We start from the raw sequence: 27166 nt of genomic DNA, 5'->3' as shown, positions 1-27166 counted from the left end.
TTATAATGGAGCTAAAATAAAAATAACATAAAAATAAAAAAATCAATGTAACTTTGAATGAAAGAAGACAAGAAAGTGTTTGTGGTTTTTTATCCATTACTCTGACAAAACTAGCTAAATATGTTTACCTTATTTTAGACTGCAAGGAAATGATGAGTGACTTGGTATGACATTTACAGTATTAAAAAAAAAGATGAACTGAAGTAAATATAAACATTAAAGTATCAAAAATAAACATAAGAATAAAACTAATTTCTAATATAGTGGTGTGAGTAAATGTAATGGCAACGCCCCCAAATTGTGATGTGAAAACCCTCCTCTGTGCTTTCAAAGTGACCCGTCCATCTTAACTCCTGGTTCTTTTCCCCTGATCCTCCTGTGTTAGGAGCTGGGGAGAGACTTTAATCACAAATGAATTTCCACTGCGATCAAATGACACGAGCAGTGACAGCTGCTGAGGACACCCTGTCAGCACCCATACAACATTTAGCATGTTAAACCTGTGTGACGCTGAGAAGAAATATAGTTAAGCCACCATTAAATCAATGACAATAAATTAAAGACAACGCAGACAGCTGGGGGGTTATTTAAAATCCACTTTTTGGTTTATTGAGTTCATTGAAGAGCTTATATACACAAATTAGTACAAGAAAAACAAAAAGAAAAGTTATCAAAACTGAAACTTTTAGGAAAAAAAACAAAACACATTTGAAAAAGACCTTAACATAAATTTGCTTCTTGCTAGCCCTTACTCCTCTGGATTTCCCTTTCCAGTTTTTGCCTGTCGTTTTCAGAGTTTAAAGAAAAGTATTTTTCTGTAATTTCCTATTAAGAATGTATTCCAGACAATTGGTGCAGCAAGTTATTAGCTACAGCTAACATTAAAAAAAAAACGTCTTCCTAGTCTGCTGAGGTTGGAAGACCACAATCAGCGGTACAAAGGATGCCCTGTTTCCGAAGGTTTTATATTCATACTTAAAGAACTGCAAACAACACCCATATCTATAGAAGCAAACTGTTGCTATTTTCCGCAGACGTTTCGATTAAAATAATTTATACGTGGATATTCGACTAAGCATCATAGCATCCTAGATGATTCCCAAGCAGAAAAAGAAACAGAAAATAATACGCTTTTACCTAAATTAACATTCAGTAGATATTTACCACACAGCTTCACATTTCACTCCTCTCTCTTGCTCAAAACTCTTTATTGCAGAACAGAAAAACAGATGGGTGACGATGAAGAGCACGATCTCGCCCAGGCGCCTGCGACTTTAAGAGCTGCAGTCGAGGCGTCTCAAGGCTCGCAGATCAAAGTTTCCACCACAAACTTGTTCTCGAAGTGACGAATCTTGCGGCAGTTGAGAGCTTCGCGCTTCTGCATACCTGTGAGACGGAATAAATATTCTTCGTTACCTCGTGTAAACGGCACTTTGGGTCCTCTGCTAAGTTAGCGCAGTCGCCTTGGAAACGTATTCAAAGGCCTTCAATTTTCGCCACATCTAATCATTTTTTCAAACACAAATTTTTACGTGTTTTCTTTGGATTTCTGACCAGCACAAGTAATGTTAAGTGGAAGGAAAAACTTTGTAGACAGAAACATCTGTGACCTCCTTTTGTATTCAACCCCTTTTTCATAATACCCTTTGATAAAAATACCACAATTGCCTTCAGAAGCCATGTACTTAGTAATAAGTGTGAAAAAAGAGAAAAAACTGAAAGAACACACGCTACAAATAGTTCTGCTCAAAGTACAGTCGCTTGTTATAATGGCCTAGTCAAAGGCCAGACATAAATCCAATTGAAAAACGGCAGCAGGACTTGGAAAAAAATGGTTGTTCATGGGTACCTTTTATCCAATATCTAAGAGATTTAGCTATTTTGAAAAAACAGACAATAAGAACTCCAAAAAAATTTGAAATTAAAAACAGCTGAATACAAATGTTTTCTGTTTTTATGTTGTAAAATGTGGTGGAAAATGTCATTAGGAGGTAATACATTGAGATTTTATTAATGTTATGAGTAATTTTCATCTAACAGTGCTTGGTAATACATTTTTTTGTCCGTACTCGAGGACGGCAGTGTTCACAGTGTCGATTTCTTTTCCACAACAAAAATGTGTTGAAAACTATCGTTTCCTTCCACTTAACAGTTACGCATGGCACAAAATCCTAAAAGAAAATACAGCCAAATGTATGGCTGTCAAGTTTGAAGACTTTTAAGATGTGGAAATCATATGTGCTTAAAGTTCATTTACCTGGTGAGTGGTTCAGTGTTTTGTTGGTGTGTGTGTGTGTTGTTGTGTTATGTGGAAAAGCTACACACCCAGAATTGTGTTTCTGCGCTGCAGCTTGAAGGTTTCTTTGTCGTGGCAGAGGTTGTAGATGAAGAACCCAAGCTGGTCGACGTTCTCAAGACGCTCCGTCACCATCATCTCCTCGTGGATCAGGTACGACTGGGGCAGGTAGGAGCCAGACTGGCAGAGGGGGGAAAACATCTCTGTCACAGAGAAATCTGGTCATCTCGCTCTCTTTTTAAAAAAAATATATTTCTTTCTTCTTCTGTTTTATTCTGTAGCAACAGACTAAAGAAAGCCGACCGCCAGAAGAGATTTGAAAACAGCGTATCAGAGCCGTTGCAGATAGAAAAAAAAGCAGAGGCATGGGAGTGGGGCCAAAAAAAACTTCTGACATTTTCCAGAAAGAAATGTATACATTTCTGAGTATCAAAAGGTGACATTTTCCAACTTTTGAAACAGAAATTTCCAACAAAGGAATTTTGAGATTAATCTCAAAATGTTGCAGTTTTTTCTAGCAAACGTTTTGACTTTCCAAACTCAGAAACGTTCTTGATTTCTTTTTAAAAGTTCCTAAGATTAATCTAAAAATTTGCAACTTTTCAAACTCGGAATTTTTTGTGTTTTTTTTCTCTCAAAGGTTTCTGAGACTGGTCTCAAAATTTGTGGTTTTGTTTCTAGCAAATTTTTTTACCTTTCAAACTAAAGAATTTTAAAGTTTTTTTCTAGAAAACTTCTACGTTTTTTGGGCAAAAAATTATCCCTTTTCTTTTACATTACATTCTGGGTTTAGCTCTTTTTTGGAGGCCGCATTTCCTCTAAATTTACTGTGCATGGAGAACAACATTATAACACTTTGCTTCAGTGTTGTAAGAATAATGTGACGTATGCATTCCTTTGGACTTGCACATGCTGCATCAGGCCTTGTGTTGCATTAAGGGGAGAAAAAAATGCTGTGTGAATATCTGTTCCAACACGTCACGGCGTTTCGAAAACGCCACGATGTCACAAAGAATTAGATCGTTTTTCATTCAGACCAACTAACAACAAACACATGTCGAGTTCCCTGAGAGGAAATCAGCCTGGATTTACGTCACAGGGAAAAACCTTGTGCTACCTTGATATTCATGAGCAGATCCAAAAGATCTCTGGGAGGCATGACGATGGAGGTGTTGAGTGGGATGACGTAGCATTTGTTCAGGTGCAGATCCAGGTAGGCGGTCAACCTCTGGGAGAGGGGGAAAAAAAACAAAAAAACGGCACGTTAAGCACTCCTCCGTCAAACGTTCTGCTCTGTCCGAGTTGTGAGGCTCCTCACCCTCTGGAAGTCGTGGACGATGTCAGCAGCGTCTCCGTCCTCGAAGTCTGGCACGGGCACGTTGATGAACTCCACCTGGTCCCGCTCCAGCACCCTGATCCTCTCTTCCAGCAGTCGCTCAAAGTTCCTGTTTGGCATATCCACCTGTGGACCGCACCGGTACAGGACTCAACATGGTCGCTTTGAAATAAGGCTTGCCTGGCAGCTAAATTTTTAAAAAGTTATCTCTTTAAAAAAAAAAAAAAAAAAAAAAAGAGAAAGCTAAATACCTTCAGGACATGTGAATAAGAAAATGCATTTTTCACAAACCTCCTCATCGGGGACCATGTAGTCCTCCTCGTACTTCACACCACAGAAGAAGACCTGATCTTCCGGCTTTGGCAAGGGGAAAAAAAGAAAACATTTATAGAAACATATATTGAGATTTTTGACAATGATTCTGTAAACACTAAGTGTGCCTGTCCAGTCGCTACAGACACGTATTGCGGCCGTCCATCCGTCTAGGGTTCACATCAGGATGAAAATGTTTCTAGTTGTAGTTGTGCTTTTGAAACAGAGCAACGCATATTTTACGCTTTGCTGACGTGCCGTTCACACATACTTTACACATTGTTTACACGTTAATGGCGTATAATATTTGGACGCCTATTGAACGTGCAAACGTCATGTCGTTCGTGATGTTTGCACGTTCAAACGTCAAAATAATGTCAAAATAAACATCAAAATATTGTGAAATTTCCACACGTGCATTGACCTCGCTGGCATTCCAGGCCAATGCGTGGTTCAAAGTGCTGACTATAAACCTAGCAGGCTGTTGCTAACCAACAAGAGTGAGTGAGTTAATTGATGTCACCCACTTTTCCTAGCTACCTGTGGAAGATTGAGTGGTTAAATGTGGTTGAGGCCTTTGCCTACATTCTCCCAGAATGTTGTACGGCTCTGGATTTGAGCTCAGTGAAACTATTGAACGTCCTATTTGAAGTATTTTCTATCAATGTTGATCGTGTGTCCATCCCAACAGATATCGTTGTCGTTTCATCGCTCAGTCCTACTGTCTGCCCGCTTATCCATACATTGGTGTTTCGTTGTAGCAAGAAAGTCCTGGGTTAGAATCCCAACCTGGCTTCTTTCTTCATGGAGTTGGCATGTCGACCCTGTGCCTACGTGGCGTTCTCTTTGGGCACTCGGGCTTCCTCCCACAGACCAAAAACATGACTACTAATTGGTCTCTCTAAATTGCCCTTAGGGTGTGTTTGTGTGTCATTGTGTCGCCCCGCCTCTCGCCCAATGACTGCTGGAAATAAGACGCCAGACCCAGCAAGAATAACCGAGTATATAGAGAATGATTGGACAGATGGTTGTGTCACTAGACCTGTCTTCACACCTAAACTCCATGGAAACCTTGTGGGGTGAAGAAAAGACACAGGACTCTGCCAGAAATACCCAATATCCCACATCTTTTTGCGTCCTCACTTGAGATACTTCCGCAGCGCTATAATGCTTTGTGTTCACCTCCAGGTTGTAGTAGTGGTAGAGGTAGGCTCCTGCCACCACCACCCCAGACAGCATGAGGGCCAGCCCCAGACACATGCACCAGCACCAGGTTCGAGACTGGCGACGGACCAGCACAGCCGCCTCGGCATCCTGCAGGGGAGAGAGAAGAGAGGCTGTCAGGGATTGGTCGACTGCTGCTAGCTTCCCCATTAATAACACAATGACTTATGTCTTTAGGTATTGTTTCACCTGTGCTTTTATTTAAATAGACAGCTGAAGGGTTCTTTAACATGAACTGCAGTTTATCGTCCTCAGTCTAACTCTATGTGTTGTGCTCCAAGCGAAGCCATGTGTTTATTATTAATTTTACATAGGCCTGTCGCAATAAGAAATACATCAATCAATTGCACAACAAAATAAGAAACTCAATCATTTCCATTTGCACGATCCATCGTTTTTCTCTTGCTACCAAAAACTGGGTGGCAAAAGTCTTCAGTCTGGTGCTTTGGTCTCAGCTAAAGACAATTTTGTTGACAGACACGCTGCAATTCATTTTTTGTGTTTGTTGTTTCTGTTGTTCTCTTTATTTTAGATGTTTAAAATGTCTTCCAGGTCCAGTGTTAAATTCATTAAAATTTAAAGTTTATCGATCTGGTCTCAAAACAACAAAATTATCATCTGTCGCAAAAACGTCTGGGAGAATTTATCGTCTAGCAAAATTTCTTATTGTGGTGGGGCTAATTTAACATTATACCTATAATTCCTAATTGAAATGTCTGAACCATCTGAAATAAGGTTTTCTGAATGTATTTTTTTTTTACATATTTGACCAAGGTCAGTCGGTAACACTTTATTTGACGGGGTGTGCATAAGACCGATATGACACTGTTATAAACATGACATAACACCTGCTAGGAACATGAAGGAGTTTATGACTGTTGTCATGAAGTGTCATTCGGTAAATAATGACACTTTTAATGCAATGTTGCTCTAAAAGTTGCATTAAAAGTGCCAACTTTGCATTAAAGTGTCATTATTTACAAAATATTGCAATGTTGGCACTTTTAATGAAACCTTTACAGTTACTTTGAATTAAAAGTCTCATTATTTACTGAATGACACTTCATGATAACAGTCATAGACATTCATAAAGACTCCTTCATATTCATGGCAGGTGTCACGTCATATCAGTGTCATATCAGTCTTATGCACACCCCATCAAATAAAGTGTTACCGGTCAGTCTATTGTTTGTGTTACAACTGGCTGTTATACGACTAATTGTACTGACTGTACAAATTAAAGTTGCTTTTGCATGTTTGACCAAGCTTGGTGTATTTAAGTCTGCTGTACTGGTGGAAAGTTGTGAAAAAAAAAAAAATTGTAATTCAGTACATTTATGTCTGCGTTAAAAAAAATGAAAGAAAAACGTTTAAAGTTTTTTTTGTATTGGATCGGTATCCGCCAACACTAAACCTAATATCGGTATCGGTATCAGAAGTGAAAAAAGTGGATCTGTTCCACCAACCAGAGGCCAGGGTCAACCAGAGGCCAGGGTGTGACGGCAGGCCAAAGTGGGTCTTTGTGCAAAAAAGACAAACACTTTTTTTTCTATTAGATCAGATGAAGGTTTCACATCTTTTTACAAGAACATAGAGGATAGCGTGACTCATCACAAAGCAGACCACAATGCACGGAGACTGAGGGAGGAGAAAACAAACAAACAAAAGAAACAGTGAAACGAGAAACAGACGAGTAATGTTTCTCAACCTCACTTTGCAGAATCTAAGCATCAAGTCTGAAAGACAGACATATACTGTATATCTGTGTAAAAGTGCAAGTAGTTCATTCAAAACCACCTAATTGTGCCAAGCCTTGCTTCCTGTTTGCGTGAGCTGAACTATGTCAGGTCTTGCAGTTTTGTGTAAACCCCCATCAGAAGAAGAGAAGCGTGAGGAAACAGCAGGCTCTTCCAAGAGACGCCAAAGTCCAAGTCTACAAGTTGTAAAATAGTCAACATCTGTGTTATTCCCCTTTTGATATGACACAACTTGAAAGTAAAACTAAAATTAATCTCCGAACAGCAGCCATGTCGTCTGTTTACAGCAAAACCATCCAGTTCAGCTCAGGGACACCAACATTTCCTGCTGTTGTTCCCACAGACAGCGACAGGCGGCACAAAGCAGGAACAGGAAGGAAAGAAACAAACTGTTTTAACTTTCAAAGTCAATTTTTGGCTTAGAGATTTTTTTATTCATGTATGTATGTTGGGGTTTTTTTTTTAAAGAAAATGTTTCCCAACACACTGGATATTTTTTTCTTTTTAAAAAAACATTCAGCCTCCATGCACCACAAACCTGGAACTCCCAGAAAATTGCAAAACTGCCGAAACACGGAGTTCCTTTGAATCAAGGTTAAAAACCCGGCCTGCCTTTGATTCATAATAACTGGAATATTAATTAATACATTCGATGTGCTTAACGATTTGATCACGGTATTTGACAAAATGCAGTCTTCTTTGTTTCATAAACAGTGATCTGAATTGCCCTTGTTAGTGAAATGTTCCACACAGACTTGGTTTGACTTCAAGGACACAATGCCATGTTCCTCCCTTCAACACAAAGTAAGAGTAAAAATATAACAGAAGGCTTTTTTTGTTTGTTTTATGTAGCCATTGTGTTGCTGTTATCCCAAAAGTATTCATTCAATCTTAAGCGTTTCCTATGTTTCCGTGTTAGAAAATCCACAATTGACTGGATCTATTTTTTTTAACGAGACCAAACCAAAAGCAGTGCATAATTGCAAAGCGGAACTAACAGAGCATGTTGTTTTAGAAGACGTAACAATTAATAACGCCGACCAGTGTGACGTGCGGCTTTTGTATTCAGAACGTTTGTCTGAACCGAAGTTGGCACAAAACGCCTCATTCACGAGAAAAACAACGCAGCTGGACAGTCAGCACTTTCAGAGCTTCCCTTCAGCATACAGGAAATTCAAAAAGAAAAACAATAACGCTTCCTGGACACCGATAAGAGGAGCAGAGCAACTGTTGAGAAAAAGAGGAACCAAGGAAAAGTTGTTTTGGGGCAAAGAGGACCTTTGCATAAGATGTGGTCAGTTTTGACGGGCTGGGAAGCCGTTGAGGAGGGTCTTGACGTTGAGGCTGGGAAAAAGGAACCGACACTAAAAAAGGATAAAAAAGAGGAACCCGAATGAGAAAACGACGCAGCTCGGTTCTGAAGCTCAGAACCGAGCTTTCTGAACAGGCGGTTTTTGTCAAATGGCTTCCAAATGTTTTCAACAATGAGGCACGAACGAGCCTAGTCCAAACGGCGTTTACTACAGAGATATCCAGCCACTCCCGTTCATGCTACAGAAACGAGTCTGACGAGCCAAAAACTACAACGGAGAGAGATTTTTGTCGAAAAATAAGATGTTCATTTGAGTACTTTTCAGCTTGGCGTTCCCCTAAACCACCCTGTTACCCTAAACCAGGTGCTGTGAGGTTGTTTTGGTTTTTTATCAGGAGGTTCGGTTCTGTGTGTAGGTTTATACAGGCTTGGCAGGTTAAAGATTAAAGGCTGATTTTATAAGAGGGAGCCCACACACATGTAGGGAGTGGATGGAAGGAAGTGATGCTTACTAAATACTTGAAAACTGTTTTCCATGTACAAAGGTAAAAAACAAAAACAAAAAAACATACTTAGATGTGTGGTTATGATGATAAGTTAATCTGATTTGTATCTCTATTTCAATCTTTATTTAGTCCCAAGTGGGAGTTAGAAGACAAGCAGGCCTTCCACACGTCAGGACGTTTCTGGAAGTCGCCTCTGGACGCAGACGCTCCGATTTTCCTGTTTTACCACCTCACCGTAGAACTTCTCCAACAAGACCTGACCGGCCTTCGGACGAGCGTTTCACAACCGCAACGCACACGCCCTCATTACCACACTCTTCTGTCTGCACATTCAAGCATGCTGATGCCTCACACGCAGGGGGAACGGTATGTGCAGTCGCCTGAAAGTCTTCTTAAAACGAAGCCGTGGTCTGATTGCCCCGTTTGGGTTATTCAACGTGATCGAAATGACGCAAAAGCAAATGACATAAAAAAAAGAGATGTTCATAAGAAGAAAGACATCACCAGTAAACTATTTTTTTTTTTCATGAAGTTGGTCTAACTTGATGGCTTAGGGAGTCTCTAACTACGCTTCCATTGGCCGTACAATTTGTGCAAGTTGGAATTACGAAAACAAACTAGCTTAATGGAAAGGCGTCAAAAAATTCACGTTTTTTGATAAAACGTTTGAGGTGGTTTTTTGGCCGTATCAAAACTAGTGTACTTCACAAAACTGTGGCAGAAATACTTTTTTTGCATCACGCAAATCACGTGATCAACAACTCGGCTGTTGCTACTGGCGAAAACCACGAAGAAGACAAGAAGTGGTGGGAGGATGAAGCAGTTTTTCTACAACAGATTTGGGCTTTACATGCTATAAATATTACGTAGATAATTAAACTTTGGAGACTAATTACATAGCCAAAACAAAAGCAGCCTAAAAATCTAAATAAGCATGAATATAAACACAGATAACCTAAAATATGTGAGGTATGGCATCAGTAATCAAAACTAAAATAAAAACTACTAAAAATGGTGCGCAGGATGTAGAGCAGTACATGCAGACGTTACATGATGTTACATGCAGACTGTTTCTAAACAAGGCATGAAATCTATGTTTATGCCTCATTGACTCTACCAAACAGGAAGGAAGGAGAAACTTAAACTTTTAAAATGGCCGACCTTTCTAGGCTGTCCTATTTGTATCACACACATCTTTGTTAAGGTTATCTGTAGACGCAGCTCATTCTGAGGAAGCTGAAATGACCTATGATCATGTCACGCCGTGATGTAATCAGACAGACAGAGGTGTAAAGATATCATTTTCACTCACAGCGCACACTGAGGTGATGATGTTTGGCACTTCTACACTTTCAATAATGCCTGGTTGAGCTTGTAATTCATCAGAGTGACGGCTATTGTTATTATTAGATTAATAATTTGGCGGTTTTGAACAGAGCTCTAACATGATGTACGCAGAAATAATGAACAACCACTCTCGTTTCCCATTTTAAAATAATTCTGTTCGATTTTGATGATCTAAACAGAGGCTTTAAAAAGAGAGTTCTTGCAAATACTTCATTTGTACAATTTCTTACAACTATTGGCTGATTTTATTCAGTTTTTATTTCCTTTATTATTGCATTTACCAACTGTGCTACAAGAGAAAAATGAAAGAAAAATAGTGTAAAACACTGCAGAGGTGTTTAGGCCTTCACAAAATATCACAATATATTACTAGCGTTGGCTAATTACTTATATGTACCATGCATTCAAACTAAGTTTGCCATAGGTTTGGTGCCACTTGTTTAAAGCAACATACAACATTTTAGAAGGTAAAGAGTCTATAATGTGGTCAGAACATTGTAACAATACTAGTTATTGTAATGGTTAATATTTAAAAATGTTATGACTAACAGTGATTTTAGTTAGTTTGTATTTTCTATGTGAAATGTAAATTCAATGCTCACATTTAGTTGCAGTTGAAAAAATCTTGGAAGTTGACAGGAAATGTGAAAATATCACTAGGTGATTATGTGTTATTGGTTGATATAATGAACAATCCCTAAACACCGACTATAAAGTCTTAGAAAGCCAACATAAAAAAATAAAAGTCTGGTGGGGGCACAAGTAAAACCTGGTGGCCCGCCAGGCTTTCCATACACTGGGTAAAACCCTGCACACAGAAAATGATACATGTAAATAAAATGTTAAATGAGCTGCACTGACAAGGATTTCACAGATAAATAGCTTCCTGAACTTTTCCATAATTTACTCCATGTGGAAGTAAATTCAAGCTTTTACATCTCAAAGTCAACATTGTCATTTCTGTAAGACAATTCTAGAGAAAAAAAATGAAGTGCCTATTTGAGTGGAGCAGATGGAGGAACGCCTGCGCCATCGCTTCAATGCGTCTGCACCAGCTTCAGTTTCTAATTCCATGTGTTTTCTTGAAATAAAGAAGTTGTACAACGGTCTGAAAAGCCACTAGATATTGAGAAACGACAAAAATGTTGCACTGAAGGAGACATCTTAGTCTGGCTTGTAAGACAACAGACAACTAAATCCTGAGCCGTTAGCAGGTCTGTAAACATTACTATATAGATATAACAGCATCGATCTAGAAAACAGTCTGAATTTATTTTGAATCAATAATTCATTAGCATCATAAAAAGGCCAAGAGATGCATATGAAATAAACATCAAAAATATATATTTACATTTTTATATTAATTCTACGTAATCCCTTCTAAAATATAAAAATTATTTATGTTTAAAATGTTTTATGTAACTAAAAGCTAAGGATTTATTTTAAAGGCATGCTTATCTATTTCTCTATCTATGAATAAAACCATATTATATAGTAACAGAGCTAATTGGCTCCAAGTATTTTTTCCACTGAGCAAAGGGAGCGAAGGATTGCGTTTCTGTGTCGACGGCCGAGTATCATTGTCCAGAACAGCTTTAATTTCAGTGCACCGACACAAACACATGAAACTCTAAACCCTCAACTCTACCAGCAGCCAGCAGGTTACGCTGCTACCGAGAAGGACTGGTTAGAGGATTAGATCAGTACTTTGTTGATGCCAAGAATTTCAGAGGAAAATGCTAGAAAAGGTTTGTGCACTCCCAAATAACCAAAGTAGGTCTTCTTGGAAAATTCCTAAAATGCAACAAATGCTATCAGTTCTCTTAGCGTGACGGTCAGAAGGGTATGAGGGTTGTGGGGGGTGTCCCGTCGGACCGTCAGTTCCCAAAAACCAACACAGACAAAAAAACAAAAAAACCTTTGTGAGTTAGTGCGCCCCCAACCAGACCGCGTACAGAGTAAGAAGCTTGCAGGGACCCAAATGACCCGAATCTTAAGACCGCGCATGAGGATTACTTAGCTTCACAAAACGCAGTGTGATTAGTTTAAGTGATTTACAAACAGTTAAATCCTCCTCTTCCACTAGAAAACGGCCGGCTTTAAGTAGTCTGGGAGCAGGCACTAAGAAGCAGCCTTGTTCTTAGGACGCCATTATGGCCGGCTTATGAAGTTGCGCTAAGCGTCAGCGGTAAAAGAGGGAAGCGGTCGTGTGAACCTGCGCTGTCTGGACCCCAGCGCTGCCAAACTCGGTTCCTGCCTGTCTGCTTAAGTCCACCTCTCTCTCACCCTCTTCTTGAGTTGTAGTGGGCCGGCGGCGCTCGGTGGGAGGAAGCCAAAGAGCTCTGTGGCTGAGTCCCTCTCTGCTTGATTAGGCTGTAATCCTTTTCAAGCGGTCCACATGCCTGAGATGATAACCAGAGAGTGCCCGATTGGAAAACCGCGTGTGCAGCCAACAAGATGTTTGGTCGGTGATCCAAACTTGTATCGTCATGTGAAGGTGTAGCAGTGGTCAGTGGACCAGAAAGCTCCTCCTGAACGGGAATAAAACAGCTCAGAAGATGATTTGAGTTGACAGAAAGTGGCGCATGGAAGGAAACTCCACTGCCTACACAAGCAGTTTCATGATGTGGTGAGGAGGTTGACTGCAACAGCCGCATGAAACGCAATATCTAACTATTTTCACTAATGATTAGCCTTCTGGCAAACAGCACACCTAGCTAAAACATTCTTTCTTCAAATCTTTTATAGGATCTCCACCAAATGGGAATCTGAATTTCAAAGGTTTTCATCTTCAAAGTTGATGAGAATAAACATATCAGGTCATCTGAGCAGAAAAAAATGACTTTTCTTTTGATCGTTTCCAGATCGGGTTCTTTTCTTGATTAATATCAAACAACAAATGACTTTTTCTTTTAAATTTGGTTTTGCTCTACTTATAATAAATGAGAACATTTCAGTAAGAATAACCTTAAAAATAGGGACGCACCGATCCACTTTTTTCACTTCTGACACCAATACCGATATTGGTAGAATCGGCCGATACGATACAGAAAAACAGTGCTGAATTGACTTAAAACGGTAGATTTTTTTTTAGACATAAATTTACTGAATTACAAATTTAGCTAGCTTTACAAGCTTGCTCAAACAACAACCAATTTAAATTGTTCAGTCAGTGCAATTAGGAGTAAAACAGCCAATGTAAAATAAATAATAAAGAAATTGAAACTGACACAAACAACAGATTCACTACCATGGTCAGATATGTAAAACATAAACTGCAACAAATCTTCTTTCTAATCGTTCACAACAGTCTGAAAAGGTGAAATTAGGAATTCTTAAATAAATAATACAGCATGACGTCGCTAAGAGCACAAAGTATAGAATTAGACTGGCTAGATCTGCCCTTATGGTTCAGGCACATTGTCTCGATATCCAATACAGAATTTGTTTCAATATCGGGATCGGTAGCGCAGCATCGGATCGGTGCAGCGCTACTGAAAAACGTCTTGTGAACTGATTACCTGTAATATTTGTGTTGCTAAAATGAGCCACAAGCCTAACAACAAACTACAAAGATGTCTGCACTGGACAGGGTTTTGTTGGAGATTGTTGAGGTTTTATTGCCTTCAGTAAAATATCATGGTTTCTCAGTTTTAACTACAAAAAAATGAAAACGAAGAACAGGAACCGAAATGCAATAATTACTCGCGTTGCTGATAATAATGAAATGTATCAAGATTTACAATCACATTTGCAATGTCTAACATTTATTTTATTATTTATTTTGATTTTTGTACACAGACTTGAGCAAAAGAAATACAGTGGAGACCCAGCAATTATAATTATAGTTCTAGTAAATATTTAGTTGATGTTCGCCAGAAAAACAAACTGATGTTATTTAGTAAATTATTCAAGTTATCTCTCCAGGTAGCTGGTCTGCAATCAGCTTCTCACAGGTTTCCACTAGTGTCTTAAAAAACAATCTGACCTCAACAGGAGTGTGGATAATAAGAACAAGTATAGAAAAACATCAAGATTTTACATGTCCTTTTTTTGTCAAATAACGACATCAAAATAAACACATCTGTCATTGGTTCTAGCAGGGCGTTGGGCGACATTGGGTTGCAATGTGAAGGGTTAGAAAACGTTCAGAAGAGATCGTAAAATTGCTCAGACACATAAGTTTTGTTTTCCTACAACAACAAAACATAAAAAAACTCAAGCTGGGTTGAAATGGTTATTCAGTATATTTACTATAGCTTTAGCATAGTGGATTCAAATTTTTAAAAACTATGTTTAGTGACCGCATTTAAAAAGAAAAAAAACAACAACTAGTTTTTTGGTCGTCCATTGAATGCGTCACTTCAGACATGGCGTAACAAATGCAAACAGTAAGAAGTGAAACAACAAACCACGTAACCAGCGGCGTAGGAAGCGGGGGGGACGGGGGGGACATGTCCCCCCCAATATTGAAGCCAGGTGGATATGTCCCCCCCAAAAAATTGTACCGCAAAATATTGGATTTTGACATTTTTTTAACTAGCGTGCTTTTATTTTGAAGGCGCAGCATCGCGTTACGTCACGGTACTCCCCCTCCCCTCTCTGAACTGCTGAGTGAGCACTTAGAAGGGAGGGAAACAGCGACACAGAAGTCAGAAACTTGCGAATGAGGTAAAATGGTCTGTCGGGAATGCTGCTATGAATATTGCTTATTTATAACGTCTTGTTGTCAGTTCACTTTCATATATAGGAACTGAATCTTTTTGGTTTAATCATCTTAGTCTTGAGATGATCACTCATCCAATATTTAACTGCTAACTTTCTCTAGACGTTTGCTACGCTAGCCAAAATGTCTTTTTTTTTATATATATATCTCATTTCAGTACAATGCCACCACCAACTAAAAGGCTGAAACAGCAGCAGGACTTACTCAGCTTTTTTAAAAAGAGTAACGTCAGTGTGAGTAACAGTCACACAACACAAGGGCAACACCTGTGTTGCCCTTGTGTTGAAATTAGCCCGGTCTGGGCGTGCGTTTTACGAGAATTTTTTATTTTTTGCGTGGTTTTGCTTCGCCGAAATGGACAGATATTATACCTGCCGCGCTCCTGATCGTTAGTTAAAACCACAGGGAGAGTTAATTTTAATTCTTAGCAGCGGCTAACCAACAAATTAACTTCTGCACCTTTATTTCCTCAAATAAACTGCTGGCTCCTCTTTTTAGACTATAAATAGATTAACACAACATTGACAACTCTGTAGTTTTCTCTGTTCTGTACTGCAAACTGGAATTAAAGGCGCCATTTCTACCAAAGGTCTGGACAGACTGGCGACCTGTCTAGGGTGTACCCCACACCAGAACCTCCCGACCCCACTAAGGGACAAGGGTGTACAGAAAATGGAAGGATAGATGGATTTCTACCAAAGGTTTAGAATGCGTTTTTGAACCAGATGCTTCAAAGCGCCCTGTCCATAATTCTTCAACACACTGTCAGCTCCCTGTCAGAAAGACTTTAGTTCAGAGTCCATAAGATAATACTCTGAAAGGATTTTAATGGATTTATTTTATTTGCCTCTGCGATTAACTCTGCGCGTAAAGTCTGTAATGTGACAAATAAAATGTTTTGTTTGATTTAAAATTGGCCATGTTAGGCTCAAGAGCTGTACCTCATTTCTGAAACCATCTCATATGTTTAGGAGCAACAATGCAGGGACAGCACAAAGGAGACAGGAAAAGGAGAGGATAGTGCAACCGGGCTAGAGGCAGGAAGTCAGAGTGAGGGAGAGACAGGAGTGGAGCAACAGGTAAGATAGAGTAACTCATACGAGTAGATACTTCATGAGAGTCCACAAAAAAAGTTGAAAATTTTAATCTTTTGCTTGTAGTAAGTGTAGTTCAGGGGCATTGAGTGACATTGTAACTTTTCCTTCTAGGGAGTTCAGACTAGGGACACACAGCTGAGAGACTCTGAAGTCAGTGGACAGAGAACAGAGCCAAATCAGCCACATCCAAAATTCATAGACCCTCAAGCTCTAGCCAACAGAACTTTACATTTCCAAGGAAAGTGGTACAAGGAATTTCCCTGGCTACATTATGATGCAGTGAAAAATGGCATTTTGTGTTTTTATTGCATGGCAATTTACCAGGACAAACTCACACCATTTGGTGCAAAATCCGAACCCGCCTTTATCACTTCTGGATTTAAAAATTGGAAAAAAGCATGCGAAAAATTTAAAGCACATGAAAATAGTCACACACATCGTCATGCTGTTTCTGTGACTGCACAAGAAAGTCATCCTATAAATGCCCAATTATCCAGTGCTTTGGCAACTCAGCAAGGTGACAATAGGCACTGTCTGGAGAAAATTGTGAGCTCCATAAAATATTTGGTACGGCAGGGACAAGCTTTGAGAGGGCATGACGATGATGACAGCAATTTGTATCAATTGTTAAAAAATCTGGCAGAAGATGATGCCCTTTTGGCTAAGTGGTTGCTGAGGTCTCAGAAAGAATACCTAAGTCCACAGATACAGAATGAAATCTTGTGTTCTATGAGCAATAGTATTGTCAGTGAAATAGCAGATACAATCAGAAACCTACCAATTTTTGAGTTTGCAATTATTATGGATGGAACACAGGACATTTCTGGGAAAGAACAAGAAAGCATTTGTCTGCGATACATTGACAGTGACATGAAGCCCCATGAAGAGTTTATTGGCTTGTACTCAGTTTCTGAAACAACAGGAAAAAGCCTTGCTGCTGTTGTTAAAGATGTGCTGCTCAGATTAAACTTACCAATGCATGGTTTACGAGGTCAAACTTATGATGGAGCAGCCAATATGTCTGGGAAGCATGCAGGTGCACAGGCACTGATAAAGCAAGAGCAGCCACTAGCATTTTTTGTTCATTGTGGAGCACACTGCACTAATTTAATTGCACAGAAAGCTTGCTTAGCCTCAGTTCTGATCAGAGACGCATTGGATTGGGTGAACCAGCTTGGAGTTCTTTTCTCTCAGTCAGGGAAGTTTAAGGCAATCCATGCAGCAACAGCACATACAGAGAATCCATCGTGCACTGCAATAAAACCCCTCTGCCCCACAAGATGGGCAGTACGGAGCAAAGCAATCAGAGATGTTTTGTCACAGTATGGGTCAGTGCTGGCTAGCTTGCAGGAGATGGCTTCTGGTGCCTCAAACACAGCATCCACTGCTAATGGACTGCTGGGGCAGTTTAGGAAAGGTAAAACAGTTTTGGGTCTCATCCTTGCCTCACCTGTGATTGATGAGCTTGAATGCCTGAGCATCTCTTTCCAGAAGAGAACTCAAACCATTGCTGGAATGAGGACTGCTGTGAAAGTTGTTCAGACTTCACTTAAGGCTAAAAGAAATCAAGAAAGTTTCAACACTCTGTTTGAAAAGGCGATGGCTGAGGTTCAGTCTTTGGGTGTTAAACCCATCACAGTTACACAGAGAAGGCCACCCCCAAAACGCTTCACTGAAGGAGCTAAGACACATCAACCTGAATGTGCCAATGACCACTACAGAGGTGAATTCTTTAAAGTATTGGATGTTGTAGATGCACAGCTCACTGGGCTATTTAACCAGGATGACTTGCTGACTTTGCAAAAGTTGGAAGAGACACTTCTCAGTGGAACGATTGATGCTGCAGTCATTGGGAAATACCCAGAGTTGAATAGAGAGTTACTTTCAGTGCAACTTCCTATGTTTAGACTGAACTACTCATTTAGCAACAGCGCAGAAGCTGCAGGGATCATTGGTGGACTGCCTGGAGAGGTCCGTAGACTTTTTGGGCAAGTGGAAACTCTGGTTAGGTTGCTTTTGGTGGTCTCTGTTTCATCCTCTGAGGCAGAGAGAAGTTTCAGTGCGCTTCGTAGACTCAAAACGTGGCTCCGGTCTACAATGACTCAAAACAGGCTTAATCATGTTGCTGTCTGTCATGTACATAAAGATAAACTTGATTTACTGGACAAGAAGTCAGTTTGCAAGCAATTTGTGGCTGCAAATGAAAGGCGGAAAAAACATTTTGGCTCTTTTGCCTAAGCCAGTGTTTGCCATCCTTTTATGTTTCCGGCACATTTTTGGCGAATTATAAATGCATGGCTGTAAAGTGCAGTTGTTCAGAAGCACAGAGGTGTTGATCTCTACCTAGGGTTATGTGGCCTATAATCTCTGTGCTAACTGCTTTTCCAACAGTTAAAGCACACTGTAGTCAGTGAGTTAAAAAGCTTGTCTATTAAATGTGTATTTATTGTTGGTAAATATTTCTTCATTTTTGATTTGGTTTAATTAGTCATACAGTTCGACAAACTGAATAAGCATATTTTGATTGATTTTCTTTTCTTCTTTTACTTAATGTTAAAAGTGTGAATAATTTGGTCACTACATTGTCTGTGAGGGCTCTTTCATCTCAGAATTTTGTTTAATCAAAGATTCATTTTTGACCATTATTGCAAGTTTGACAAAATAAAACATATCAAACTTTGCACTTGTGTGGCCTACTGAATTGTTTTTAATCCAACTGAAATATTTGATTTTCTAGTGTGTATGCGGACACTAAATATGCCAAGGGCTGAAGCCCTTGAAAGACATCTCCCTTTGCTTAATAAAAGACTCCAGTCATTTTGTTTGGTGATATGCTCACATCTTATGAACAAATGCATTATGTAAATTTTAAATGCATTATTTTTGCAAGACACAATTTATAAAGGAATAAAGTAAAAGATTAAATAGCCTTTTTTTTAAGTAGCGTACTTAAGATATATTTCTGTTGAATATTTACGAATCTCAGATTTCCGACATGTGTCCCCCCCAATTGTAAACTTATTCCTACGCCCCTGCACGTAACAGCAAGTTTTACTGTACAGCTGTACTTTGGACTTCACAACAACACGGGGAAGGCTTTAAGAAGACATTTTGTCCTCGTTGCGCTCAGCGGGGGAACCACAGGATCAGCCTCAATTAAAATAAGCTGTTCTAATTTAGACAAAACAATCTGAAACACGTCTTACAAAATAGGAAACTTTTCTCAAATGTCAATTGCGCTTCACATAAGCTGGCAAAACTGGGTAGAAAAAGGCTTGAAAACTTGTTACACAAAGTGTTATTTATAGTTTTTAAGCTCTTTTCCGTCCATTAATGATCTATTTATATATTTATAACTGGGTAATATGAAAAGTTGGACCGATATTGATATCTAATAGTAATATTGCTGTAAAGGCCCACAAGAATATTTACCGATATTATATTTCTCTACCATTTTGACACCTTTGGAAAAAAAGACCTTATAGATGAACAAGATGGAGCTAAACATCGGTTGTTCATTTCGGACCGATACCGATATGTTAAAAGCGACTAACATCGGCCAATACAAACGTTAGTGCTGATATATCGTGCGCCACTATGTCTAATTGTGATTAAATCAGAACTGTAATTTTACTGAAGAAAAACCAAACTCTAGATTTGACAAATTTTGCAAATTGTTCAACAATTATGAGAAAAATGTTTTTTTGTGTGTGTGTGTTTTTGATGCTATTTTCACATAGCTTGCATACACTGACAAGTTTATTTTACTAATGTATATTAAGCTGGAATTTAACTGTAGATCTACCAAATACTAGATCTATTTGTGATCTTTTTTCATTTGAAAACTCACATCTTTGATTAAAAACAAAAATATAAAAATGTTTTTGTTTTTTTTTAAATTGGGCACTCTAGCTCAAATACTATGTTGAGAGCTCAATCTGAACGGTTTTCTTTTAGTATCTTAAAGCAACAATATTTTATGTGTTGTAGAAAAAGACTGTCAGCTCCACTGTGGCAAAAAGTTCTGATTTCTCCAAATTTCTATCATTTTTTTTCTTGGACCTAAACATAACAATTGGAACCATAAGACTCTCATATCCCACATCCAGATTTTAGTGTATTTCTTCAGAAATCCGTGTGAGGAAAGGTGATAATGCTACACCTCCCGACTCAAACACTGCAGCTGCTGCCGTCTAACAGAGAGTCGGCTCAGCGGAGACCTTTGATACACGGGGCCGGCAGCGCAGCACAGCGCAGCGCGCAGAGTGACGTGTAAACCTGTGAGGGGATAAGCTGCGGCGCGCCATCGTGTCAACCTCAAGATAAACCAGCTAGAGGTTAAGTTAGGCCTGCGACACTTATTGGGAAACATCCTCCAAGTCATTTTCCTCTCAAAATCTGCTTTTCTACCTACTAAAATAACTAAAATGGAGATAACGGCAGTTCGATTATAAATCAACACTGGGCATAGATAAAGTTCCAACTGAAAACTCAGCTGCCTGTTCATTGGTAGTTGGGAAAGCAGAAAACACAAAGAGCAATGTCTACTGCCTTTAAATAGATTTTTAATTGATCTGGGTAAAGGTTAGCCTTCCCCTCCATCTGGGGTTTCCCTACAGAGTCATCTTCACTCATGTTTAGAGTGAACTTACAGAACTTGCTCTAAGATGTGCTAGAGGCCAAATTATTAACAGAAATCGTTGTTAGGGTTGCAAAAAATAACATGAGTTTATTGAAAACGTTAGCTCCACATGTTGATTCAGATATATCTTTAGAAGCTAAATGTAACAATTTACTTACAATGTCATAAAGCTTTACAGAAGAAAGCAGGACATGTCTGAAGTTGACTGAAGGCTGAAAGCTGCTATCAACAAGTCTAATCCAGCACGCACCCACTAGACAAAAACCTGCACTGTAAGTATGTTCAATCTGAAATCCTCTGGAGACACTTCTCATGAGTCTGTAATAGGCTAAACAACATCACACACACCACAGAGGATGTGTGTTACTAAAGACGGTCCTGAAGGCAATTAGAAACTAAGGGTGTTTGGTCCGCTTCAATCGAATGCTAGTCAGTTCGTTTGGGAAGGTGTGAACGCCCAACTGAACTCCAAGAAAGCGAACTAAAAACCTTGGTCTCAGTTTGGTTGAGGTGAACTCTGGCACGGTTTGAATACATACGAGAACACCAAGCGGACTAGAGAACACTCCAAAAGCAGGAAGCAGACTGTAGCACAGGGCTAACGTGCTAGCCCTGTAAGCACTTTAGCCCTTACAGGGCTAGCACTGTAAGGGCTAAATGCATTCTGGGTAAAATGCATTTACCCAGAATGCAACCATTCTGGGTAAATGCAACCAAAACAAACATGCGAGTCTAGCGCTAGAAGGAGAAATGTTTTATGGTCTTCCACCAAAGATAAAAAATAAATCCTGCAACCGTTAAAATTTGCCGCCACTTAATTTTTTTTATTTTTTGAGAAGAAGGAAGCTACACTTAGCAGCTGTGTTTTCCTTACAAATGTGCGCAAAACTTTGTCAATATTCAGGTAGTGTGGAACAATTGCTGTGTTTCCATTAAATAATAAATCCCAAGTGAATTAGTTTGTTCATGCAATAAGTCATTAAAAAACATGATAGGCCATTACACTCCAACTACTTCCTGTCGCCTTTTCCTTTGTGGTTGCCGCCAGTGTGATTTCGGCCTCAACTGAAGTGAGTTTGTTACGTACTATCAGGTGTGAAAACACCCTAAAACAATACTCCCGTTTAAATATTTTACCCAAAGCATTTCTGGTCGTTAGTTGAGGTTTTTAAGTTTGTAGAGAATTGCTGATGAATGAGAGACTACAGTGGTGTTCACCAGGCAGAGAAAGAGAGAAAAATGTTCAAAAATTTGCTAGTGAGCGCTGTATATCCACTCTGAGTCACTCTACACCAGCTCATCAGACGGTTTACACTGCGGTACTCTGGTTACAGTGTTTGTCCATCACTCTAATCAGTCCGGTCCAGCTCAGCTGGTCACCTGACGAATCTTGCCGCCCCTTTTCCAACTCCTAACGTTTGCTGAGAAAGCAATGAAAATGGCCGCCTGAACGCTGCCACTGGAAACTCGGGGAAAGTGGAAGAGAAAGCCCCCTCTGTTGCACCTGCAAGTACAGAGGATTCGTGACACAGAAACACGGTGGCGTTGAAGGCGGTTCAGGTTACGACGCAGGCGGGTCTGTTTCCCACACAGACGACTAAAATGATCATTATTTCATGGTTTCATTGGAGACGTAAACGATAACCGACACGATGAGAGGATTCATTTGAATATTTCCTAAACCAGCGGAGCCGCTTCCTGAGCCGTAGAAACTATTTCCATGCAGGAAAAGTTGGTTGTCGGTTCGCCCGCAGTGAAAAGCGATGATTGTCTCCATGAGGGAGACATGAAGCCACCGTTTCCACAGAAACAAACCTGCAGCATGTTTTTAGCTGCAGCAGCTACCGTCATCGTCAGTCCTAATTACTTTCATCACCAAAGGAGTGACTCGTTACTAGGCAATAGCACCTTCGCTAGTGAGGGAACAAGAAGCAAATTCAAATTTTTAATCAAATTCTGCTGATTTGTGATGGTAAACATGTAGTTTATTTCCATATTTGGAAGTATTGATTAAGATACAGATAGAAGTGATGGTAAAATGTATTGTTAGCCATTTTTATTGCACCACTAACTCCATTTATTGATTTAAAAATATATATCTTGCTTTTGCTGCGCTCATGAAACTAGTGAAAATAAACAGTAAACGTTAACGAGAAGTTTGAGGTATATATCAATATTTATCATTGTCCCAATGAAATAAAATTCATCCACATTTCACATATGAATGGTCCCAATAATTTCCCACCCCTTATTCAAGGCTATATTACAGATTAAAATCTAGAGCCTCTAGTTATATTGGAAAGACAAAAGTTACAAAGAGAGGCCGTAATCTGTAAATATAAATAATAAACTGCTTTTTAACATCCAGGGTTAAATATCTCTCCTCTTAAAGAAATTATTACAGACAGATACTCATTTATGTGAACTAATTTGCACAGTTCTAATGCTATATTGTTTTGAGAATTAGATGTCCTATTAAAGTGTGTTTCACTAAATAATTAACCAGGATCAGGGCTGCAACAATATTTAAAATTATTCTCCATCATAAAATGTACCAAAAACAACAAGCACATGGAGAGAAACTGTTTGGACGGCAATAAATGTTAGTTAAATATGTAAGTGCCAAGCTATCAGGTTCTATGCCAGTCATATATTTAGTAACTCTTGTTGCTCAAGTGGTAGAAAGGATGTAGGAGAGGCATGACAGGAGCAACTTTGTTTAGAAAAAATGCTTCAGATGGAAATCTAAATTTTCCCGTCAGTAGTTGGCTACACGCCTTCTCTGAAAGTACATGTTATGTATGATTGTTGCAATAACAAACAGAGACATCATAACTGATATTATTCCAGGTGTTGGTTGTGTGCCTGGATAATTAACATGGCTTGCAGTTAATTTACAAAATGAAAGTTTATCAGTCCTTGTGTTATTTTGCCATTATCAATATATTAACTTGAAAACTGTCTCAAAACGACAATATTATCATTTATCTCAGTAAGAACTGGGACCATTTATCGTCCAGCAAAATGTGTTATTGTGACAGGTCTAATTAACACTGTCTACTTGTGTATTTATCTCCAAGTCTTACAGTTGTTGCTACACACACCAACATCATCCAGCCCTAAACATGACCCAGAAATCCCTGCATTAACGTGTGTTTGGAGGTTCTTCTGTCGAGTGGATCACTCCTGCTGGGAAAGGCCTAATGTGATTGAACACGTTCTGATTCTCTGGAGCTTTTTCATGTTTACAGTCTGTGACTGAGTCGGCCGACTAATTTGCTCCTCTGAGCATCTGGGTATGTGGGAAATGAAAGCTGACAGAAGCGCGGTCATATTTACTCTAAACTCCCTGTTTGTTGAGGAGCTTAAAGAAACTTTTTTTTTTATTTCTAAGTAGCAGTTAAGGACTTAAAATCGTAATGTATCCCTACAATTAACAAAACCGTTTCAAGTAATAAACGGTCAACAAAAAAAAGAAGAAAAAAAGAGTCCACACATCCAGGGCCGGATTTACAAGAATGCCGGCCCCTGGGCTGGACACCAGGAAACCCTATTCACTAAAAAAACCAAAAAACATTATTTTTGCTAATGCAAATTACCAGGGCTGTCGCAAAAGGCAATAAATCATTCGATTGTTTAATAAATTAAAAATAGTAAATAAATAAATAATTTCTATTTGCACAATTTATTGTTTTTCTCCTTTCTCTTCCTCTTTCTACCAAAAACTAGATGAGAAAAGTCTTCAGTGTGGTGCCTTGGTCTCAACTAGGCCTTTTTTTTTTTTGAAGGACAATTTGGTTTACAGAGCCATCATAATTCATTTTACTTGTCGTTTCTGTTGTTTTGTTTATTTATTCTGGTTATTTAAAATGTCTTCCAGTTCCAGGGTTAAATATTCATTAGAATTTAAAGTGTATTGATCTTTCAGAATGTGCTCTTGAATTTTTATGCCATTACCATTACATCATTTGAAAATGGTCTCAAAACAACATACAAATCCCAAACGCTCACGAGTTGTAATAATATGGACGTATGACTCTTATATGAAGTATAATGTCTGCAAACTATGCATTCATTAAAAAAAAATTATAACGATATTTGCCGCATGTCTTCTCCCCTCTTCTTCCCCGTTTCCTGTCAGCCTACTGCCATATAAGGGACACTTGAGCCCACAAAAGACCCCCTGGAGGGGTGAAAAAAAATTTTTAAAAAAATTATAATAATAATTTTTGGTCCACCCCCACAAAATTTGTCACTTTATATCACTTTAACACTGTCATCATGTCCTTTAAAACAGCCCTTTGCATTTCAGTTGCAGTGTTTTGTTGTAGGATTAGGATGATTATAAAAGGAGTTGGATTAGGCTGATAACAAGAAGCTACACATTTCAGATCCAGCCTTTTTTTTTTTCTGTTTTTTTTTTTATCCAGTTCAATGCGAAGCCGCTATGTGTTTGCACGCACTCCGTTCCCCAAAACAGGAAACGCCAAACTCGTTGAAAGAAGGGGTAGAGAGAACGAGATCGAAAACCAATCAAGACTGCAGGCCACAAAAGCCACGTTGTTGAAACCAAGATTGAAAAACCGTCTTCATAAAATGTACAGAAAAATGTCGTCTCTCACACTTTATCTCCGACTTGCACCAAACGCACACATCTGATTTTGCAATCGAGCAAACAGTTTATCTACACAGAGCTGAGACTCTGCTCTCTCTCTCTGTCTCTCGCACGCAAAGAGCTAAAACTTCCTCTGCTTGAATAAGAAGAAAAAAAACAACTTTGTTTCACAACAGGGTGGCAACTTGGCTGAGAAAAAGCGATTGTGAAGAACTTCACCCCTACAGATTTAACACCCGCGCTGCTCTGAAAGGTTGAATCATTTCTCTTTTGCAAGCGTCGCATCGCCAAGGCGTTCCTCGCTGTGTTTTTTTGGAAGGCGAAATGCATGAGTCTGAAAAAGAAAAAAAAGAGACTGCCTCGGGAGAAACTGTCACACTCTGGAGCTGCACTCGCATGTGAGCGAGCCCGGCCCACCAGGGGAAACCGTCCAGAACTCGCACGGGTTTTTACTGCTGACACGCTCACGTTTTTCCATCAGCTGTAGAAAGGAAAGCGTTCCCTTCTGAAACTGTCAGGAGATTAGATAGCCCAACAAAACACAGCGTGATCTGTCGAAGGGAGTGAGAGGTCATGTGATGACAAGGACTTCCTCTGCTTAGTCGTTCGCTTTTATAGTGCTGACACAGTTAAGATAGCAATGCAGGCCCAATACATAAGAATTCAAATACCTAAATCGTTTGTCCTGTTCATTAAAAGCACCTCAGGAACTCCTACTATTTTGGGGTCTGTAGACACATCAACCCACTTTGATGGACTTTGTTTTGAGAGCAGTTAAGTCAGAAAAGGGTTAAGGACACATGCTATTACTGTACCGATTGTTAAATAATAAAAATAAAAATAAAAACTAGTTTTAAAAGCTTTCCAACAATATAAAGTCAATCTCTTTTAACAATGTGCTTAGTGGAAGAAATCTAATTCTCCTCAAGTCTCCAGAAACCCTGCAACAGAGCTATTAGGATAAAGCAGGACTGAAAAAGTAGGTTTTCAAGAGGACTAATTACAATAAAAAATGACTATTTCAATTTGAAATCAACTCAATTTAAAGTGTTGTAGATTTCTAGTTTTAAACCGCTATAAGTTATTTGTTCAACACGGGTTTTTTTTTGGTGAAATAAGGTCATTAAGCAGTTTACAGTACTTCAATATCGCGATATTAAACCAAATTACACCCGTAAATACCTAAACCTACTTGGTAAAACAGGTGAAACTAATTCCTTAGTATTATTTTTTGGTTTATTTTATGACTTAGGTTTTTTAAAAACAACAGTTATATGCGTTATTTAAGTTTTGATTCCCAAACAGACCGAGAGGGAAAAGAAACTCAACTGCGCTCGTGCCGCGGTCTTAAACCGACAGGCCTCCATCAAAAGCCCGACGGCTGTTAAAACCATAAGATTATTACTAAATTATTTCATTTTGGCAACAAATCCTTTTGCCTAAAGAGTGGGAACGAAACAAAATGGAGCGAAATCTTACAAGTATGTAAAAATGTGCCTTTAATGGCTGTTAGTGTTTAAGTCCAATAAAACACTAAGAGCCCAATCAGGAAGTAACGTCCGCCGAGTTCCGAATTTTTAAACGTTTTTAATGTCAGGAAAATACGACTTTTTTTTTTTTCTTTTTTTTAAACGGAAAGTTCCACATTAACATAAACTACTTCGTAATGCGTTGGTCTACCGCCAATGGACTAAAAAACACTTTAGTTTTCGCTCCCTCCGTTCAGCTTAGAAAGCCATTTTCGGCCTCACCGTTTCGTCCTCGGGGATCAGAGTTTCAGCATCTTTCTTCACGTCTTTCTGGGCCAAAGCGGTGTTAAACGACACTTTCACCATCCTGAAACCGTCGGCGGCAGATTCCCAGAGGCGAAACACAACAAAGAAAATGGTTGAAAGGACAAAAAGATATCAGAAGTTGCTCCGAAGTGAAGTTGTTGCACTTCCTATTCGGCCAAGTCTGGTATGTTGTGAAAACAAAGCCGCGGAGGACATCAAGG

The 27166-nt window shown here is 39.1% G+C and overlaps 1 protein-coding gene across 2 annotated transcripts; it reads right to left on the bottom strand.

Moving 5' to 3' along the window:
• Positions 1-577: 577 nt before the first annotated feature.
• On the bottom strand, positions 578-27166 carry LOC114147968 (integral membrane protein 2B). 2 transcript variants are annotated; one of them, XM_028022809.1, is made up of 7 exons: positions 26922-27166; positions 5088-5258; positions 3924-3989; positions 3615-3758; positions 3414-3524; positions 2326-2476; positions 578-1386 (listed from the first exon to the last, which is right to left on the bottom strand). In XM_028022809.1, the coding sequence occupies exons 1-7, from the start codon at positions 27003-27005 to the stop codon at positions 1298-1300; spliced, it is 816 nt and encodes a 271-aa protein (XP_027878610.1). In that variant the 5' UTR covers positions 27006-27166; the 3' UTR covers positions 578-1297. The 2 variants fall into 2 exon arrangements, with proteins under 2 accessions (XP_027878610.1, XP_027878611.1); XM_028022810.1 differs by having other exon boundaries at positions 5127-5258; positions 26922-27165.

Source organism: Xiphophorus couchianus, chromosome 7 (assembly GCF_001444195.1).
Source record: "Xiphophorus couchianus chromosome 7, X_couchianus-1.0, whole genome shotgun sequence".
NCBI classification, from domain to species: Eukaryota; Metazoa; Chordata; class Actinopteri; order Cyprinodontiformes; family Poeciliidae; genus Xiphophorus; species Xiphophorus couchianus.
This window is presented reverse-complemented; position numbering and strand designations above follow the sequence as displayed.

What these genes read in the sequence shown, in the direction of transcription:
- LOC114147968 (XM_028022809.1), bottom strand. Translation starts at nt 27,005, where the DNA reads ATGGTGAAAGTGTCGTTTAACACCGCTTTGGCCCAGAAAGACGTGAAG. An exon ending in GCGCTGCGGAAGTATCTCAA is followed by an intron (nt 3,990 to 5,087) that starts GTGAGGACGCAA and finishes CCCTTGCCAAAG; the next exon opens with CCGGAAGATCAGGTCTTCTT. An exon ending in ACATGGTCCCCGATGAGGAG is followed by an intron (nt 3,759 to 3,923) that starts GTTTGTGAAAAA and finishes TGCGGTCCACAG; the next exon opens with GTGGATATGCCAAACAGGAA.